Genomic DNA, 20,095 nt, shown 5'->3' with positions numbered 1-20,095 from the left:
AGCAGAGCCTGTTTTGATTTTTTATTTCACATTCTGCCTTTTGAAGTTTTGCCAGGTGGATTGATTATAATAATTTTAATAATTACAGGGGAGATAACCATTTGTGCAATGTTTTTGGACTCTACGGTGCATCATCATTAGGAGAACTGCCAAACTAAACATATCTGTCACATCACAGAATCAAGGGATAGGAAGGTATCTCTAAGGTCATCTTGACATATGCCTGTCAAGCCTCTGCTTAAAGACCTCCAAAGAAGGAGACTCCACCACACTCCTTGGTAACAAATTCCACTGCTGAACAGCTCTTACTGTCAGGAAGTTCTTCCTAATGTTTAGGTGGAATCTTCTTTCTTGTAGTTTGAATCCATTGCTCCATGTCCACTTCTCTGGAGCAGCAGAAAACAATCTGTCTCCCTCCTCCATATGACATCCTTTCATATATTTGAACATGGCTATCATATCACCCCTTAACCTTCTCTTCTCCAGGCTAAACATACCCAGCTCCCTAAGCCGTTCCTCATAAGGCATCGTTTCCAGGCCTTTGACTATTTTGGTTGCCCTCCTCTGGACACGTTCCAGTTTGTCAGTATCCCTCTTGAACTGTGGTGCCCAGAACTGGACACAGTACTCCAGGTGAGGTCTGACCAGAGCAGAATACAGTGGTACTATTACTTCCCTTGATCTAGATGCTATACTCCTATTGATGCAGCCCAGAATTGCATTGGCTTTTTTAGCTGCTGCATCACACTGCTGACTCATGTCAAGTTTGTGGTCTACCAAGACTCCTAGATCCTTTTCACATGTACTGCTCTCAAGCCAGGTGTCACCCATCCTGTATTTGTGCCTTTCATTTTTTCTGTCCAAGTGTAGTACCTTACATTTCTCCTTGTTAAAATACATCTTGTTTGCTTTGGCCCAGTTGTCTAATCTGTTAAGGTCATTTTGAAGTGTGATCCTGTCCTCTGGGGTGTTAGCCACCGCTCCCAATTTGGTGTCGTCTGCAAACTTGCTCAGGATGCCCTCAAGCCCATCATCCAAGTCATTGATAAAGATGTTGAATAAGACTGGGCCCAAGACAGAACCCTGTGGCACCCCACTAGTCACTACTCTCCAGGATGAGGAGGAGCCATTGATGAGCACCCTTTGGGTTCGGTCAGTAAGCCAGTTACTCAGGTGCACCCAGAGTCCAGTGTTCTGGAAATTCCCGAGGAAAGAGCTCTAATTGCCTCCTACGGCAACCTCCCCTCAGCAAAGCAGCAAGAAATCATTGACAGACTGGACTTCGTCAAACAACTTCTCCTGTCCCAAAAGGGTCTCCTCCTGAAAGTCTCCCACAGCAATTATTTGCAATACTCAAACGGATACCTGGTTGAGCATACCCACCACGAGCCTAACATAAAATCCAGGTCCCCACCAACGATGGATATGGTACCCCACTAGGAAAATGCTTCTACACCCTCAAAGGATCGCAGCTCAGCCCTGCCACCACTATTGGACTCAGACTCTTCTGCCACACTCTCCCCTATGGGGAACCAGACTCCTACATCCAAGAGGCCGACTAAGAACAGGAACCCACCTGCAAGCCTCCTGGGCTCTTTTACCTCAATGCCAGACCTAGAATCTTCCCTTGGCGATGCCCAATCAGAAGACCATTTACCCCTGCCAATCTTAACACACCCTCCTCTGGTAACTCCCTCATTCACAATTTCACGGTTCAGCCAACAGACCTATGCCAAGGAAGATACAATTCCAAGTCCTAAATCATTTCTTCTTATTGAAGACCCTACAGGCCATATCAATAAGCTTATTGCATCTCCGACGTGCCCGCCACAAAGAAACCCCCCGCTGCCCGAAGAAGCCCAAGACTTGACACTCCCCGGCATTAAGGAAAAATGACTACCGACCTCCGCCAAGATATCCCCTGACTGCCTGAATATCATGTCATGGAACGTGGCGGGCTGGGGCCCCAAACAGGATGATAGGGAATTCTTGGACTTTCTTACAAAATTTCACATCATTGGCCTACAGGAAACCTGGTGTTTGGATTATAACACCCGCCCTTCTCTACCTGGTTATGATGCCTTTGTGACCCTGGCATCAAAAATCCATCAGAATGGACGCCCCAGCGGTGGGCTGGTTACATTTATCTCCCAGGCTTGCCGGTTCTCTGTTTCATCCCTTCCCTGGTCCGAATCCTACTCCATTCAAATTTTACATATCACCAGCCAACCTCTAGGAGACTCCATATGTATAAACCTCTACAACTCCCTCACCGCCTCTCCACCCGGATCAACCCATTTATGGTCAGACCTAAGTTCCATCTTACATAAGGCAGCGTTAGAATTCCCCAACTCTGCAATCCTTCTTATGGGAGATTTTAATGCAAGAATTGGGCCAGATATAAAGTCATTCATAGCTAACTCGCAATGCCTACCAGACGATAATGGCGTATATTCCATGGAAATCCTATGACAAGGTCATATCCAAGGACGGTATCGCACTCTTAGAACTTGCCATCAATCATGGCCTATACAGTGCACACGGCACCTATAAAGATCAGTCCGAGGGCTTTTTCACCTTCATAGGTCCCAGAGGTGCAAGCGTAATTGATTATATTTGGATTACCTACACATTGTTCCCCCAAGTGCTTAGTCTTAACATCTTCAATAGGGTGGACAGCGACCACCTCCCTACTGCAATCATACTCCGAATGACATGCCCTAGCTTACCCGCCCACTGGGCGACACAGTCGCTTGCACCAAAACGTAAGAAATGGGACCCCTCTCTGGAACATGAACTTAAAGTCCACCTAAACTCTCCTGCATCATTGGCCTTGAAAGCCCATCTTGAAAGATCAAACGAGACCCACCTCTCCTTTTCTTTATACCACCAAATTGTGGCATCCCTCCTACCGATACTCACTAACCCCCCTGGAATGACCCCAATCCCTCGAACCCCTTCCTGGTTTGATCAAGAATGCAGGCAATGCAGAAGCGATCTACGACATCTCCTGGCTGCTTTGAAATCGGGCACCACCAAAAGCACCATCGAGAAGATAGCCCAGCTGCGATCACATTACAAACAGCTCCTCAGATATAAGAAATCAATCTTCACAAAAGCACGCTGGACCGAATTGGATGATGCTACCAAAAGCCGAGATGACAAGAAATTCTGGCAAATTATAAATAAGAGCTCAACCACCTCTGCCTCCCTCGGCAACAACATCACAGCAGATACTTGGTATAAACATTTCTCCAACCTTTATTCGGATCCCCTTCCCAACACTCCCACAATCCTTCCAGCAGACAGCAACACCACCCTTCCTTTGTGGGACCCGGTCTCCCCAGAGAAATGCAGCCAGCTGATTGGCCTGTTAAAGGGTGGTAAATTCCCAGGCGAAGACATGTTGTCCCTCGAGGTTTTTCTAGCTAATCAACATTGGTGGGCAACCACATTGGCCCCCATTTTTACTGCAATCAACTCTATAATCAACCCAATCCATTAAAAAGGAGATCCCCAAGACCCTACCAACTACAGACCCTATAAGATCTATACTAGACTTCTCTTTGAGAAGCTGACCAACTGGGCTGATGAAATTAGTCTATTCCACCCAGAACAAGCGGGTTTTCGGAAAGGCCTCTGGCCACTGCCTAGTCCTCCAATCTATAATTGACAAATATCAAACCAAGTTCCACTCCAAGATATATGTAGGTGTGAGGGGCAAGGGGTATCGCGAAGCCCCTCCCCTCCTGAGTTCCAGCCCAGCCCAGAGCACGACTGAGAGCAGGGAAAGCTCCTGCTCCAGTGGGGAAACAGGAAGTGGGGTCCAAGGCTCTGGCAGGGTAGAAGAGCCAGCGTCCCAGGTGGGACAGGAAGGAGGAAAGAGGGGGGGGCAGACCCATCCCCCCAACTCCGGAACTTCGCAGAAAGCATCGGGGGAAGAGGATGGCTCCCCAAGTTGTTATGCTGGCGCAAGACGCGCCAAAAGCCATTCGGAGGTTCTGATGAAAGCTGAAAAGATGTGTCTCTGTAAATAGCTCTACCTTTAGCACTGTAAATACGCAGCACCAATAAAAAGATAAAATGCAGAGCGGTGGAGAGTCGTTACTCTGAAGTAGTCCCATCCGACCACTGTGACAGTAGGCTTTGTCGATCTGTCCTCTGCCTTCGACTCCATCAATAGATCTAGACTCTGGCAGAAACTCAGTGAAACCAACATTGACAAAAGTCTGCTAAGGCTATTAATGGAAATCCGCTCGGATATATCTGCTAGAGTGAAATTTGGTCCCCAGGGAACTCTTTCCTGTCCTTTTCCCATTGCCAAAGGCGTCAAGCAAGGCTGCCTTCTGGCTCCCTTCCTCTTTAATTTTTACATAAATGATATAATAATAGCCATTAAAGCTCTTAACCAACCAGCCCCGTCCCTGCAACAAGCAAAAATTCCTATCCTACTGTACGCCGAAGACATGGCAGTCCTCTCGCTAACAAAGGGGGGACTTAACAACTTGATGAGAGAACTCATGAAATTCTGTGAAGAAAAATTCCTAACGATCAATTTTTCCAAAACAAAAATAATTCCTTTTGGCAAGACAAAACCAAATCCTTCGTGGATCCTCGAGGGCCACACCATCGACCAATGTTCAGTTTTTAAATACTTGGGCATCACTTTCCACCATAGATTATCTTGGACAGCCCACTTAAACATGACTATTTTGACTGCTCGCCGGGTCGTCGGTGCCTTAGTGAAATTTTTATTCAGAATCGGTGGCCAACTGGTAGCGCCGATCAGAAAGATCTATATTAGTAAAATACCTCCAATGCTGTTGTACGGGGTGGAAATATGGGGTTGGAACATGAATGTACTCCAGCGACTGGAGACGCTGCAGAATCTCCTGGTAAGAAAGATCTTGGGCCTCCCTAATGGGACCATGGCCGCCTAATTGAGACTGGAATTGGGACTACCATCTATAGTAGCAAGGGCCCATGCCAGGATAGTTATCTACTATAAATCCCTCGCAGATATTCAAAACTCCCCACTAGCCAAACAAGCCTTCACAGCCCTCACTGGTAGCAGCAGCTGGTCTAAGGCCATGTAATCCATTTGTGTTTGTTATTCCCTTCCAGACTTTGCTGCCCTGACTTCATGGGATAACAACAAAATCCATAGCTGGATCTTAGCTAGGGATGAAGCTTTCGACCTAGCACAATCTAAGGCAGCTTAAGTCTCCACGTGGCTTCCCCACGTGAAGGCAGTTAGATCTCTGGCCCACTATTTGTGTGATTTAGCAAACCCCAAGCTAAGAAGGGCTTCCACACTAGCCCGATTCCACACCATACCTACAGCATTCTTAAACAGCGTTTTTTTCCAACATACCACTGAACCTCCGACTCTGCCCATGCAATGAGGGAATGATAGAGGGAATGATATATACACTTTTTCTTTTACTGTTCGTTATACAACCCTGTAAGATCCAGGCTTCTCCTTTCAACCCTGACGACCATCTTACGGGACATCGATCACATGAAGTTTTTACTGGTGGACGCCAACCCCTTGGTTTCACGTGACGTAGCTAGCTATATTTTACAGGCCCTTAAACTCAGGGCCGCTGTCCTGACCAACCAGCCAGGCCCTAGTCCTATGTAAATTTCTATTATATTTTTAGCCAACACGCATTGCTTTCACCTTTACCTAACCAGTTGCATTTACCTGGATTTTATATTTAATGTTCTAATTGTATTTGTAGTAGTTTTATTGCTGTGTGACAGTTGCCTGTCTGTTTGTACTTGTGCTATGACCATACGGCTAATGCAATAAATGTTGTTGTTGTTGTTGTTGTTGTTGTTGTTGTTGTTGTTGTTGTTGTTATGTGAGGATAAGCCTCTTCAGTTGGCTAAATCGATTCCAGTAAACAGTGCCTAGATCTGTTCCATAAATCAGACAACCTACTCTGTCTCAAGGTTCTATTTCTATACCACTTATTTCTCAACCCTTTGGCCATTCTGAAGCATAGTAGAGTTCTGGTCAGGTTCCCATTAGTCCAAACTATAGCTGCCAATAGGGTTTCCCTACGTCAGGAATTTCCCTGCAAAATAAGCATCCAGTGAAATTAGCGTCTTGGAGGGAATTATGGAAAATCTGCAAAATGTCCAGGTTTTTGCCATCAGAACCAGGAAGTGTGTGTTTGATTAACACCTGTGCTGCTTCATGCTCCCTCCCTTATAGTCACTTTTAACTGCTTGTCTATTGTTTCTATCTCCTTTTATGTTTATGTGAGCCATAATCACTTTTTACTATTAGCTTTTATCCCTTTCCTCTCTAAGCCCTATGTGCCTTATTTTATTTGCATGTTTTTCTCATATGCTGGTCTGCGACCGTAATAAAGTTTGATGATGATGAGTAATGCTTTATTTGGGTGAATTTCTAAAAAAGCTTGAAAGCTCAACAGCCTTTGTGTCCAGATATTTACTTCTTGAAATATGACAACCCTCTTGTGGATTTTTATCCACCACGAAAGAAGTGTACTACTGGGCTGTAGCTAAGAATAATCTTATTTTCATTAAAGATAGTAGTGATCAACCAGCAGATTGGAAGGCTCATCAATCCTTTGGTCTGGGGAGGAGGAGAATCAGGAGGCATGAGGCGTTTACACTCTCCATGGAAGACATAGTTGATGATCAGATAGGTCTCAAACTACAAACAGGTTTTCCAGCGTGCTGCCTGCCTCCACTTCTTGCGTGATATCTGTCCCCAACAGCCCTTGATCATTCTGTGCCTAACAACCCAAACCAGAGAAAGTCATGGCTACTCCAACTCAATATGACTGATGCCCAAATCCTTCCAAATTAGCATAATTTGGATGGATTCTTTACTCAATATAGTGCATTGTCCTGATAGATTGAGCAATGCTCTCAATCAGTATAAGGCAGCTTCCAGTGTTCCCCTTCCCCTTTCCCCTCTCCGCAGATTCTTAAGCATCCCCACATCTGCTCAGGAGTTTCAGAACCGATTGGGAAAGTGGACGCGGGAGAAGTAGAGTAAGTGAAGCTGTAGAAATTCATATTGTTGGATATGTTGGATTTCATCCATGATTTAATTCATACAGATAGTCCCAGTTCATTTCCACCTCATATGTAACTATGTTGGATACCAAGAACATAAATGATAAGACAACCTCTTCTGTTATTTTGATCTTTTCAGGTAACTACCTTTCTTGGAAAACCACAGTTAGATTATCATGTCAACAAGTGTACAGAGTCTAAATATAGAAATGACAAACTATACTGTACTGTTATTTACATCTTTCTCCGTATCAGCTGCTCTCTGTTATTCAGCTCAGGCATCACCACAATAATGTAGCATTTAGGGGAAAAGATGCAACCCAACAGGCCAGCACTGGAAGCCAGGATGGAGAAGATCTCCACAGCCACCATGTATTTTCCTCTGGTGCTCAAGTATGTGGGAATAAAGGAGAACCAAACACTGCAAAAGACCAGCATGCTGAAGGTGATGAACTTGGCTTCATTGAAGCTGTCCGGCAACTTCCTGGCTAAGAAGGCCACTGTGAAGCTGATAATGGCCAAGAAGCCCATGTAGCCTAAAACAAAATAGAACATGAAAACTGACCCTTCATTACATAAGAATATAATTTCTTCACTCATTGAGTGCATGTCCACATCTGGGAATGGGGGAGAGGTTGCCAGCCAGAGGGCACAGATTCCTACTTGAATTATAGAGCAGGAAAGGACAATGGAATAAGCCAGTTTTTTGCCTACCCATCTCCTGATCCTGGATCCTGGCTTGGTAGCCATGAATGCCAAAATCACTGAAATAGTCTTGGCCAAGATGCTGGAGAGGGCCACAGAGAAGACAATGCCAAAAGCCGTTTGTCGGAGTGGGCAGGTTGCCTTATTAGGCATTCCAATGAACATCAAAGAGCAAAGGAAACACAAGAGGAGGGAAATGAGGAGAATGTAAGTGAGGCTTCTGTTATTGGCTTTGACGATGGCAGTGTTCCGGTGCTTAATGAAAATGCCAAGTACCATAGCTGTGATCAGAGAGAATAAAAGCGCAGAGAAAGTTGAAACCATGGCCAAAGTTTCACCAAAGTCTAGGACATTTGTTTTCTTTGGAATACACTGATTCTGCTTCTCATTTGGATATTGATCTGCAGGACATCTGGCACAGGTTTCCAACCCTGGAATAGATAGATACTTTATTGTCATTGTATATAGTACAATGAAATTGAATGCCATCCCATTAAAACAAAACAAAACAAAACAAAACAAAACACAATTACAGCCACACACACACATACATACACACCCATCACAACTCCCCAAGATCATATTATTTAGTTGCAGCTTTTAAGATGGTTATAGCTCTTGGATAGAAACTGTTTTTTAATCTATTCGTTCTTGATTTAATTGTTCTGTATCTCTTGCCCGAAGGCAACGGTGCAAAAAGACTATATCCAGGATGAGATGAATCTTGTAAAATATTATTTGCTTTTTTAAGGCAATGGGAATTGTATAGTTCTTCCAGAGTTGGGAGAGGATGACCGATAATCTTTTGGGCTGTGCTCCTTCTGGAGCACTTTCCTGTCCATGACTGTGCAGCTGGAAAACCAAGCACGGATACAATATGTGAGAATGCTCTCTATGGAGCCTCGGTAGAAAGACACCAGCATTCTCTCACTCAGCTTGTTCTTTTTTAAAGTTTGAGGAAATATATTCTCTGCTGGGCCTTCTTTACCAGAGCAGCGATATTTGCACTCCAGGTCATACCCTGCTCAATGGTAACACCCAAGAACTTAAATACAGCCATCCTCTGCACCAGTACCGGCCAATATACAGGGGCTGAATGTCCGCCTTTTTGTTCCTGTAGTCCACCACCAGTTCCTTGGTCTTGGCAGTATTAAGGACCAGATTATTATCTCCACACCAAACATAGAGCCGCTCCACCTCGTCCTGATAGGCAGACCCAACACACAACTCTGTGGGGAGCTGGTGTTAAGGCTAAGGGCTGTGGATATATATGACCCTACTCTAACCCTCTGGGAGCGATCTGACAAAAAAATTCAAAACCCAGAGACAAATGGAGTTAGAAAGTCCAAGCGCCTCTAGTTTGGACATCAGTCTAAGGGGGAGGATAGTGTTAAAAGCAGAGGTAAAATCCACAAACAGCAGCCTCGCATAACTCCCCGGATGCTCCAGATGGGACAGAGCGGCATGGAGAGTGGTAGTGATAGCATCCTCCGTGGATCTATTTGCCTTGGTAGTTGTCAAATGTCGATGGAAGACAGGAAATGATGTAACTGCGTACCAGTTTCTCAAAACACTTCATAATAATCAGAGTAAGTGTAACTGGTCTATAGTCATTCAAACTACTAATTGTGGAATTTTTTTTGGCAGAGGAACAATAGTTGACGACTTCAGGCAGGGTGGGATAATAGACTGGTGTAAGGAGTTGTTGAAGATCTTTGTGAAGACCCTCGTCAGCTGTTCCGCACAGTCCCTCAACACCCCGTCCAGTGATGCCATCAGGGCCATCAGCCTTCCTCAGATTCACCGACCTCAGTACCTGCCTCACCTCATGCTCTTCTACAGTAAATGAGGGGCTACTCTGGGCTGGTAGCTGTAGTACTGCCGTCTCTGGTGGCTCCCTCTCAAAGCAAGCAAAGAAGAGATTAAGCTCCTCCGCCAGCGAAGGGTCACCATTGATGGCACCAAGGTTTGGTTTGTAGTTGGTAATCTGCTGAATTACCCTGTCCCCAAAGATCCTTGTTCTTAGGGAAAAGTCCACCCCTTCCCTGAAAGTTCAGTGTCTTCCAAGACAGAATGCATGTACAAATTTTATGTCTTGTTGTATCAAAACAGAGGGGTGGATCTATACTCAGGGTGTATATTGTTAAAATGTGTTATTAAAATGTGGCAACAAAGAAGTGAACCACCCTCAATGAGAAACTGCATTAAACATTATTATGTTTAATATAATATGCAATAATGTTTAGAATATCAATGTATGTAGATACAGCAATGGAAAATCTTTACTTTACAGATTAAGGTCACATCTTCATGGTATACTCTCTTGAAGGTTAAGATAATTTCTTCATAGTGGCTGCTTTTGCAGAGACAGAAGGGAGATTATTCTACTATTGTTAATAAACAGTATTAATTGAGACTATACAGAGTAAACCCCCTTGCCGATTTGCTCAGAATTTAATAAAATAGCTTGTACTGTATATAGCAATATGGCATCTCTCACCCTTCTCATTTGAAAACATCCCACGAGGACATGGATCACAATCATAACAGCAAAACTTCTCCCCCTCCTTCTTTCTCTTCCCATAACCAGGACGGCAGTTGGCATTACATATTGAAAGCGGCGGTTCCTATCCAAAGATATAGGAAATGTTTGGGGCAAATAAATCTAACATAAGGTGATCTATCAGTAAATAATGTGAAATATATTCATATTTACACAGGCAAAATGTCATTTGGAAGAAAACGTTCTTTTCTCTTCCAGTCAATTACAAATTTAGTTATGTATTAAGTGAAGAACTGCTTCCTTCCCCCACTTACACCCCATCTTATTGGATAACTATGAATGTTGCCATTTGAGAGCCAGTGCAGTTATTTTCTCACCTGAATGAAGCCACTATGCCATTTGATTCTGTCCGCATTAATGGTGAGCTCTTTGCCAGGAGGGGCCTGAGGATCCAGCCTCCCCACTTTGACCCTGACATATGATCCATTTCGGAAAGTGACTAAGTTTGTAATATCGAAGCCAGCTGCTAACTCTCTATGTTCATTTAATGCGATTTCATCCCCAGCATTGTTGTTGAATGAGATCCTTTGCAGGAATGAGTGGAGCTAGGTGGAAATAGAGTCAGAAGTTCTATAATGGCAGGGGATGGACAGGTTTGTGGAACTCCCTGGTCCTGAATGGAGTAACATTTTGCAAGTTCACGTAGCATGACCCTCCCTTCCCAACCACCCCAGCCTGTATTCAAATAGCCTGTCTCTGTGTGCTGGAGCTACCGTGGAAAGCAGAAATTTCCATGGATACTGCATCTGGTTTTGATAAACTACAGAAAGCCGCAAAGGTCATTTCAGACAGTTTGACGTGCACTTGACTTGGCCAACTTGTGCTGTTTACAGTAGGTAAGAGGAAAAACAGACAGGCACATTTAAGTCACAAGTTTCTTAACAAAATCCGTATCCCCAACCAAAACCTGGTTCAGATTATGTTACTGCCCACTGCCCTTAGCATATCACAATTGTTTATTTAAATGCCACTTGATATTTAGGTCGACCCCTAGTTCTCACTGTATAAATAGCAGCTGTTATTTGAGAGCTATTAGTTCTTCAAGGAGTTGCTGTTAGATTCTTGCTTATGAAAGCATATGGAATTTAAATTATTTTTATTCATTTTCTAATACCCAACTTGGATACCACAACATTACTTGAGGTTTATTTTCAGTTATTGAGGTGTAATCTTTTATTTCTTTACTTACAGTGCATTGACAATGCACATAATACAATCAATGCCATGCACAACATTGAACACTTTGTAAACTGTACACTTTATAGCAGGAAACTCTACCTGCCAAGGCTCCAAATTTTGATGAGTGAGTCTGTCTCCACCTTTTATTCTTTTGTGGTTGGCTCCAGCTGAATACATGATCTGTAAGGCATGTGCCAAAGCATAGACCGCATTATAGATACTGTAGCTGTGGCCGGTCATGCTCATTTCAAAAAATGGTGCAGGAAGGCTCTCCAGCTTCTCCTCTCCAGTACATGTGCCATATTTTGATGCATTGGAGTTTGAAACTGAACAACCAAATGCTTGTTCCCAAAAATCTTTGATAAAACCATTTCCATCTTCCCAATACGGGTTTACATGCTGAAGAAAGTCTTGGAAGCTGTGAGTCTCCTTGGAGTGGATAGCAAAGGAGATAGCACCATGGAACATTTGTAAGTTATAGTTAAAATCTTTTTGAAACGTATCTAATATGAAATCAAATTGAGCTGTTGTAATCCATACTTTTCCCTCAGGTAACTTAATATATTGATGATATATTAGCAGAGTTATCTTCATTGTCTTTTCAATCCTTAACAGCCATGCAATAGTTTGACTTTCTCCATATATAACAACAGCAGTGGCTTTGCTCGTTATGAAAACTTGTTTGAATAGCTTTGATCCACACACTACATCATCTACCGCATCATGTAAGCTACCAGTGAAATGCAGATGGTAATCAATCGTTTCTGTGAATGCTGAACACATCTGATTCTTGAAAAGCATTGGCTCAATAGTCTGTAAGAAACGTTCTCCAGCTTCATTATCTGTAGTGATGAACCCAACCCATTTCCATCTGAAATGCAGAAGTAACTGGATAATTCCTTGATACTGAAGTGCTTCATTGGGGACCATGCGGTAAAAGGAAGAGAATCTGATTTGATCATTCATGGCTCGTTGAAATGAACCATATGAAATCTGAAAAAAAGAAAAAGCCAAACTGTTCATGTGGAAACAAGAACTCACAACACACCCATTTATCTGAATATAAATCCTATATACACAAATGTACTCATTTTAGGGATGCCATTTTCCTTACATGGAAAAATTCACACAAATAAGTGTGCTTAATAAATTCTGCAGCTATTCATTCTTAATATTATTGAGTCATCACATTTGTACACATTGATTGTCTCCAAGTATTTGCTGCATTTATTATAGCTGGTTGTTACTGCTTTCTGCACTAAGCGGATGATTCAACAAAACTCCAATGTGGAGCTGGAGCAAGAGAAACCACTGATCCTGCTCTTTTGTTCTATAACCCTTATAGCAGGGGGGGGGGAATCATTCCAGTAGCACCTTAGAGACCAACTAATTTTGTCATTGGTATGAGCTTTCATGTGCATGCACACTTCTTCAGATACACTGAAACAGAAGTCACCAGACCCTTATATATAGTTAGAGGGTGGAGAGGGGTACTACTCAGAAGGGTGGTGGGAATGGGTGATTGACTGATAGGTGTGGTAAACCTGTGGACTGTTAACGACTGCAATTGGTCTCATAGCAGGGGTCGGCAATGTTTTCCTTGCCTGGGTCGGTTCACTCCAGTGGAGATCCCTCTGTGGGCTGGATTGCGCGCATGTGATTTCTGGTGCCTGCGCAGACATGATTTCCGGTGTCTGTGTCTGCACAGATGCGATTTTTGGCACCGCTGAGGGAATCCCCTTTCCGCGCTGTGCCGATTTAGCGCAGCACGTGAGGACTCCCTAAACAGACGGCTCGGTTCTGGGGCGTCTCTTGGGCTGGTTAAATGACCCTCATGGGCCGCTTGTGGCACATGGGCCTTAGGTGTCTTCTACGCTGGGCCCCCTGGTATCTTCTACGCTGGGCTATTTATTGGGATTTACACACATGAAGGTGATGAAGGACTCTGTGTGAAAGGCAGGAATGATAGACTGGGAGAAGAAAGAGAAGCTCATAGTTGAGAGATGGGAGGATTCTCCCCTTTCTGTTTGAAACAAGCGTTAAGATCTGAGCCAGCTGAGCCTCAAGCAACAGCTAAGGATCCAGGAGACCCACAAGCAGTCTAGCTGCTCCTTCAGAGAGAATGTAATCCCAGCAAGACCAGGCCGCCTCCCATTCATCTGGTCTAGGGAACCGACGAACAGTGCCTATGCCTTTTTTGTACATATACTTTATTAATTGAACAGTAAAATACAATCAAATATCAATAATAAACCCAAAAAGAAGAGAAAAGAGAAAGATTACAAAAAACAGAATAAAAAAGAAAAAGAAAAAAGAAACAGGAGCACAAACCGCATTTTAAGTAATCTGTACATGCAATGTCTAGAAAGATTTTACTTTCATATTTACACTTTTCTACTTTTCACATTCCTTCCATTCCTCTGCACCAGATTGGGTCCCTTCTTTATATTCTTTGACTTCTTTCTAATTCTTTGCCATTTCTATGTTTCTCTCACTTTTAAGTAGTCTGTATTCGATTATTAAACTCTGGGTGACCCCACTCAGTGGTTTCATGTAGATGTTAAACAGCTTGGGGTATAAAGTCAAACCCTGAAGGAACCCTAAGTGAAGGTTCCACAAGCCTCTGGAAATGACCACCCAAAATAGGACTGGAACCACCTCAAAGAAATGCGGTCCACCCACCATTAGGACAGCTGTTCCAGAAGGATACTTTGCTTGAGGGTATTGGAAACCACTGAGAGGTTGAGGAGAATTAACAGGGACACATTTCTCCCCTCTCTCTACTCAATATGTCTTGAGTTATTTAACCCTCTGAAAATCATCGTTCATAGTTAGCGGGGGAAGGCCATGGGGAAATAAAGATAGTTTAAGCCAATCATTCAGTATGGTCACCCACACTCTAGCCTCCACTTTTGTGAAGCGTGTCTCTAGTCTCAGAGTAGCATTAAAGACACATTTTGGGACTTGAGGGACCGCCCTTAGAAATTTGGATTGCACAAGTTCTAGTGGTGCAAAATTGGAAAAGAGACCAAACTGGGCACCATAGAGAAGTTGTGCTATTGGCTTGGGTTCAAATAATTTGAGTACTGCTGATATAGCAAGGACCAACTCTTGTTTTAAAATATTTAAGAACTGCTGATGAGCTTCTCTGAGCAATATCAGCAGCATAGTCCCCATGGGCTTTCCTACTGCCAGCAGAATGGAAGACTACCCCCAGGTATTTGAAGCAGGAGACCTGCTCAATCTTGTGGCCACCTATGCTCCAGGAGTGGCTCCTAGGCCTTTGGCAAATGCCATGATTGTAGTTTCTGTATTAATGCTCTCAGAGTTCTTTTGAGGCCAATAGGTGTTCTTGAAAGTATTGCCGAATCATCTGCATTTGAGCAGGACAGAGATGTGTCTTCCAGCTAATTTTGGGGAGTGGAAGTTTATGTTTTGGAGATGGCCCTCCATGGAGATGATACAGAAATTAAATAAGAGTGGGGCCAGTATGCAGCCTTCCTTGACACCTTTCTCAGTTTCAATAGCATTGGTGAAATAGGCCCGATGGGGTCAATAAACACGCATTCTTTGAAAGATTGTTGGACACCCATACACATTGCTGGATGCCCATGTTATATCTCCCCAATATATGCATATATTGCAGTCTCCTTTACTCCTTTCATTTCACCAGTCCATATTCATGAACCAGCAGATTAGTAGAGGAAGAAGAAGGGAAGAGCTTATTTTTTTTGCGTGAAATCTCTCCCCCCTCCCACCATATTCTACCTGTGGAATCTTGTGAAGACCTAAGACATCTGCCATGGATGAGGAGGTGTCAGAGCTAAGTCCCCCAATGACTCCTACTACATTTTTCTGATTGCCACATATGTAGTTGGGGACAAAGTGATGTGATTTAAAGAGCAGATCCAAAGTGGTTCGGGAGGTCATCCTTGAGTCAAAGTAGCTATCATAGATGTGGAATCCAAGAGTGGCATTGGGCAAGATTTTGGGGTTCTCGTTGATCTCATCAACAGCAAACACCAAGGCCAGTATATGCTGGTAGAACTTTGTCATCACCCTGCAAATAAAGTGAGTTACTGTTTCAAGAGGGAATTAAACAGTGAATGAAATCTAGACCTGAAAGATTCACCTGCCTGTCTATAATGAAAGGACACAGCCAGAAAGTTTCGTCATGAATGAAGTCTTATTAATATTACTCATCATCATCACCATCATCAAAATTTCCATACCGTCCTTAATCTGAGGATCAGAGGGTGGTTTGCAATTAAAAAACAACAGCACCAAAATAGGCATGACCACATATTTACTATATTTTTATACCATCTTTTATACCATCTGTTTCTTTGACATCTTCAGAAGCCTGGTGTAACGATTGTAAGGCAATTTAGAGGGAAAATCTTTCAGATTTAGGCAAGTCAAATGGTATGCACTGGGCTGCCTGTTCCAACTTTACTGAATCCACATTGCCTATTTTTTTAATTAAAAAAGGTTATAACCCCCCCTTCCAAAGGCAATCAAAGTACTTTTCTGTAAGATATAAATATATGAAGAACATCTAAAATAATGTTAAGTACCATTTACTTACACTGGGATGTCAATAAAGACCCGAGAAGGGTGTTCCTTGAAGGAAAGCTTGGGGAATACGTAAAAGATATGAGACACTATTCCACCAATGACAAGGTCCCCTTCTTCATACCATTCATGTGGAATATCCACAGGGTTAGTTCTGCTGCAAAGAACAGTATGCACTTGGGGCACCATGTTGGGAAGCAGGAGAAGCAGAAGCAGTAACATATTGATCACAAATATCCTTCTACACATATATTCTCCTTTCTCTCTCTACAATGTTGCTATTATCATCAGCCTGACCTGAATAGGAAGGATTTGGTGACAGCCAACTCTGGTAATGCAGTATGTAAATGGACAGGTACCCACCTTCTCATTAACTTCAACACTGTCACAAAAAAAATCTGTGCATCCTAAATAAGCTACAGTGATTTGAAATCTGTCCTTTACAATGAAAGAGGGGGAAAGATTGAAACAGCAGAGCCTATTTTGATTTTTTATTTCCCATTCTGCCTTGTGGAGCTTTACCAGGTGGATTGATTATAACAATTTTAATAATTACAGGGGATATAACTACTTGTGCAATGTTTTTGGACTCTATGGTGCATGCTCAGTAGGAGAACTGTCGAAGTAAACACATCTGTCACATCACAGAATTATTGATTAGGAAGAGACCTCCAAGGTCATCTAGTCCAACCTCCTGACTAAGACAAGAAATTGATAAGTACAATAACCCATTTATGGGCAGGAATCAATCGTCTTCCTATAATACATTGTTTACACACTCTCTCCTATGTAACATTAATCAGACACTGCCATCCACTCTACTAACTGGATCTTGCAGAAAATGTGGGAGAGAGTCCTAACCATATCCAGATGTATGGAGCCAAGTGAATACCGTCTCTCCACTTTTGAAAAATGAAGAATGAAGCAATGTGGCAGGCATGAGGATATCTCTGCCAGCGTTCTATCACTCTGGAAAAAAATGTAGTTCAGAAGAATGACAGGGTGGTCCCATCTGTGTAAATCAGGGTTCCCCAAACTAAGGCCCGGGGGCCAGATGTAGCCCAATCGCCTTCTAAATCCGGCCCGCAGACAGTCCGGGAATCAGCATGTTTTTACATGAGTAGAATGTGTCCTTTTATTTAAAATGCATCTCTGGGTTATTTGTGGGGCCTGCCTGGTGTTTTTACATGAGTAGAATGTGTCCTTCTATTTAACATGCATCTCTGGGTTATTTGTGGGGCCTGCCTGGTGCTTTTACATGAGTAGAATTTGTCCTTTTATTTAAAATGCATCTCTGGGTTATTTGTGGGGCATAGGAATTCGTTCATATTTTTTTCCAAAATATAGTCCGGCCCCCCACAAGGTCTGAAGGACAGTGGAAAAAGTTTGCTGACCCCTGGTGTAAACCAATGATAGACAATGTTGTTCCCTCAGGATTTTGCTGCATTACAGCTTTCTTCACCTCTGATAATAACAATCTGTTATAAACGGATGGGAGTTGTAGTCCACCAACAACTGGAGGGGAACAGATGGGCTACCTCTGGTGTAAGGGAATGTGTGGTTTGGAGAAATAGGTTTCATCTCTGATGTGATTTTTATCTGCTAGGGATGTATCATATAATAGACCCCTTTGTGTCTGGCACACTTGCTAAGGCAAGAACCGTGATTTCCTGACTCCTTTGCAAACTCAAGATCAGTCCAGAAATGAGATTCAAGGAGTTTAGATGTCCCAGTTCGTCCTGGGAGTTTTCAGATTGGTTTGAGGTGTGCTTTTGAGCATTGAGTTTCTAGTTCAGTGATGGCCAAACTTGGCCCTCCAGCTGTTTTCGGACTACAGCTCTCATCATCTGTAGCTAACAAGACCAGTGGTCAGGGATGATGGGAATTGTAGTCCCAAAATAGCTGGAGGACCAAGTTTGGCCATCACTGTTCTAGTGGAAGACCCATATGAATTCCAGTTAGGAGCACTTTAGAATGCTCCACTCCCATTAGTTTGTGGAGGTGCAAAAAAGGTTGGTAATTATCTACATATCTATCTATCATCTATCTATCTATCTATCTATCTATCTATCTATCTATCTATCTATCTATCTATCATCTATCTATCTATCTATCTATCTATCTATAAATGTTCACACTGCATGCGCAGATGTAACACCCTTCCTCTGTAACCGCTGAACCGAATTGCATCAAATCAGAACACAACATTCCATGCCCATCAGGGAGGGAACCCCCCCCAAAAAACCACACATTTCATACCTAAAATAGTGATTAAACACAAAAAGTGGCACCCAAATTAGACATCACCAGCAAAAGCTCTGAAGACTCCAGCAGCATCCAATAGAAAGGCAGATCTCCGAGGGCGGGGCCAAATTGTTGCGTCATCAACCACCGTCCAACAACCTCCACAACGGCCATTCCACACCCAAAGCCCAAGGACGGACCCCGACACCGCCACACCCACCCCACGATCCAGGCCCTACCCGGACATCCCCACGACCCCCGCCAAAGCCACAATGGCCATTCCACCCCCAAAGCCCAAGGACGGAAACCACCAAGACGGTCATTACCAGACAAAGGCAAACGGCCAAACCCACAGCCACAGGACACCACAGCCCACAGCCACAGGCTGCAACCCCAAAATACCCACCCACCCCGCAAATGCTCACACAACAAGCAACGCAACTAGCCCAAACTCTCATCCGCAAAAACCCACAGAGACAGGCCAGGGCCAAGGAATGGAGATACAGGGTGGAGGCCTCGGCTCGCATTTACATACTAGCCCAAGCCAAGGCCAACAGATTAGGTCTCAGCTCTACTTTACAGCCTACAGACTAGGCCTTGGCTCTACTTTAAAGACTAGGCCTCGGCTCCACTTTACAGCCTACAGACTAGGCCTTGGCTCTACTTTACAGACTAGGCCTCAGCTCCACTTTACAGCCTACAGACTTGGCCTTGGCTCAACTTTACAGAATATCCCGAGTGGAGCCCTGGGTGGGGGGTGGGGGGAGGAGGGGCCCGAATAGGTCATGGGTTGAGACAGGGTGGAGGGAGTCACAGGGATGACCCAGGGGTAGGGGTAGGGGGACGACGAAATACCTCATGGGTTGTTACAGGATGGGAGTAATCACAGGGATAAGACACAACAACAGGGATGGGGGGTGGAAAAAAAACACAGTCCAGGGGGGAGGGAGGGGGGAGGGATACCTTATGGGTCTCAACAGGATGGGAGGAATCACAGGGATGAGACACAACAAGGGGGGAGGGGAAAAAACACATCATCCAGGGGGGAATGCACACATCCTCCCCCTTTCCTGGGAAACAAGGAACCTGAGTCAGCCACAGCAACGCGTCATGGATCGTCACAGGGTGGGGGCAGCCACAGGGATAACCCACAGCAATGCATGGCAGGGACAGCTAGTGATGAATACAATAAATGAATACATAGATGTTTGGGCTTCAAAATGAGTCACACAAATAATGCTGCATAATTGAACAGAATTAAAGTGCACAGAACTTTGACACTTTCAATTCATTTCTTCAAAGAAACAGTGTGTGTATGGTTGAGTTGGTAATAAGCATCAAGTTGTTTCTTAATGGACTTATTTCATATGTGAGGATAAGCCTCTTCAGTTGGCTGAACCCATTCCAGTAAACAGTGCCTAGATCTGTTCCGTAAATCAGACAACCTACTCTGTCTCAAGGTGCTATTTCTATACCACGTATTTCTCAACCCTTTGGCCATTCTGAAGCATAGTAGAGTTCTGGTCAGGTTCCCATTAGTCCAAACTATAGCTGCCAATAGGGTTGCCGTAGGTCAGGAATTCCCCGGTGAAATAAGCGCCCAGTGAAATTAGCGACCCCGAGGGAATTTTGGAAAATCTGTAAAATGTCCAGGTTTTTGCCATCAGAACCAGGAAGTGTGTGTTTGATTAACATCTGTGCTACTTCATGCTCCCTCCCTTATAGTCGCTTTTAACTGCTTGCCTTTTCTTTCTATCTCCTTTTAAGTTT

General features: G+C 43.7%; 1 protein-coding gene across 1 annotated transcript; it reads right to left on the bottom strand.

Annotated features, from left to right (window-relative positions):
• Positions 1–7,293: 7,293 nt before the first annotated feature.
• Positions 7,294–16,270, bottom strand: LOC118095579 (vomeronasal type-2 receptor 26-like). Its single transcript, XM_035136825.1, has 6 exons — positions 16,095–16,270; positions 15,275–15,566; positions 12,224–12,499; positions 10,645–10,872; positions 10,265–10,391; positions 7,294–8,195 (listed from the first exon to the last, which is right to left on the bottom strand). The coding sequence occupies exons 1-6, from the start codon at positions 16,268–16,270 to the stop codon at positions 7,294–7,296; spliced, it is 2,001 nt and encodes a 666-aa protein (XP_034992716.1).
• Positions 16,271–20,095: the final 3,825 nt, after the last annotated feature.

The sequence above is a fragment of the Zootoca vivipara genome, chromosome 13 (assembly GCF_963506605.1).
Source record: "Zootoca vivipara chromosome 13, rZooViv1.1, whole genome shotgun sequence".
Taxonomy (NCBI): Eukaryota; Metazoa; Chordata; class Lepidosauria; order Squamata; family Lacertidae; genus Zootoca; species Zootoca vivipara.
This window is presented reverse-complemented; position numbering and strand designations above follow the sequence as displayed.

Bases quoted from the DNA above. Each gene is read 5' to 3' on its own strand.
- LOC118095579 (XM_035136825.1), bottom strand. From the start codon at position 16,270: ATGGTGCCCCAAGTGCATACTGTTCTTTGCAGCAGAACTAACCCTGTG. The intron at 12,500-15,274 runs GTAGAATATGGT...TCTTTTTTTCAG, and splicing joins GTCTTCACAAGATTCCACAG to ATTTCATATGGTTCATTTCA. The intron at 10,392-10,644 runs GTGAGAAAATAA...ATCTTTGGATAG, and splicing joins GGCATAGTGGCTTCATTCAG to GAACCGCCGCTTTCAATATG.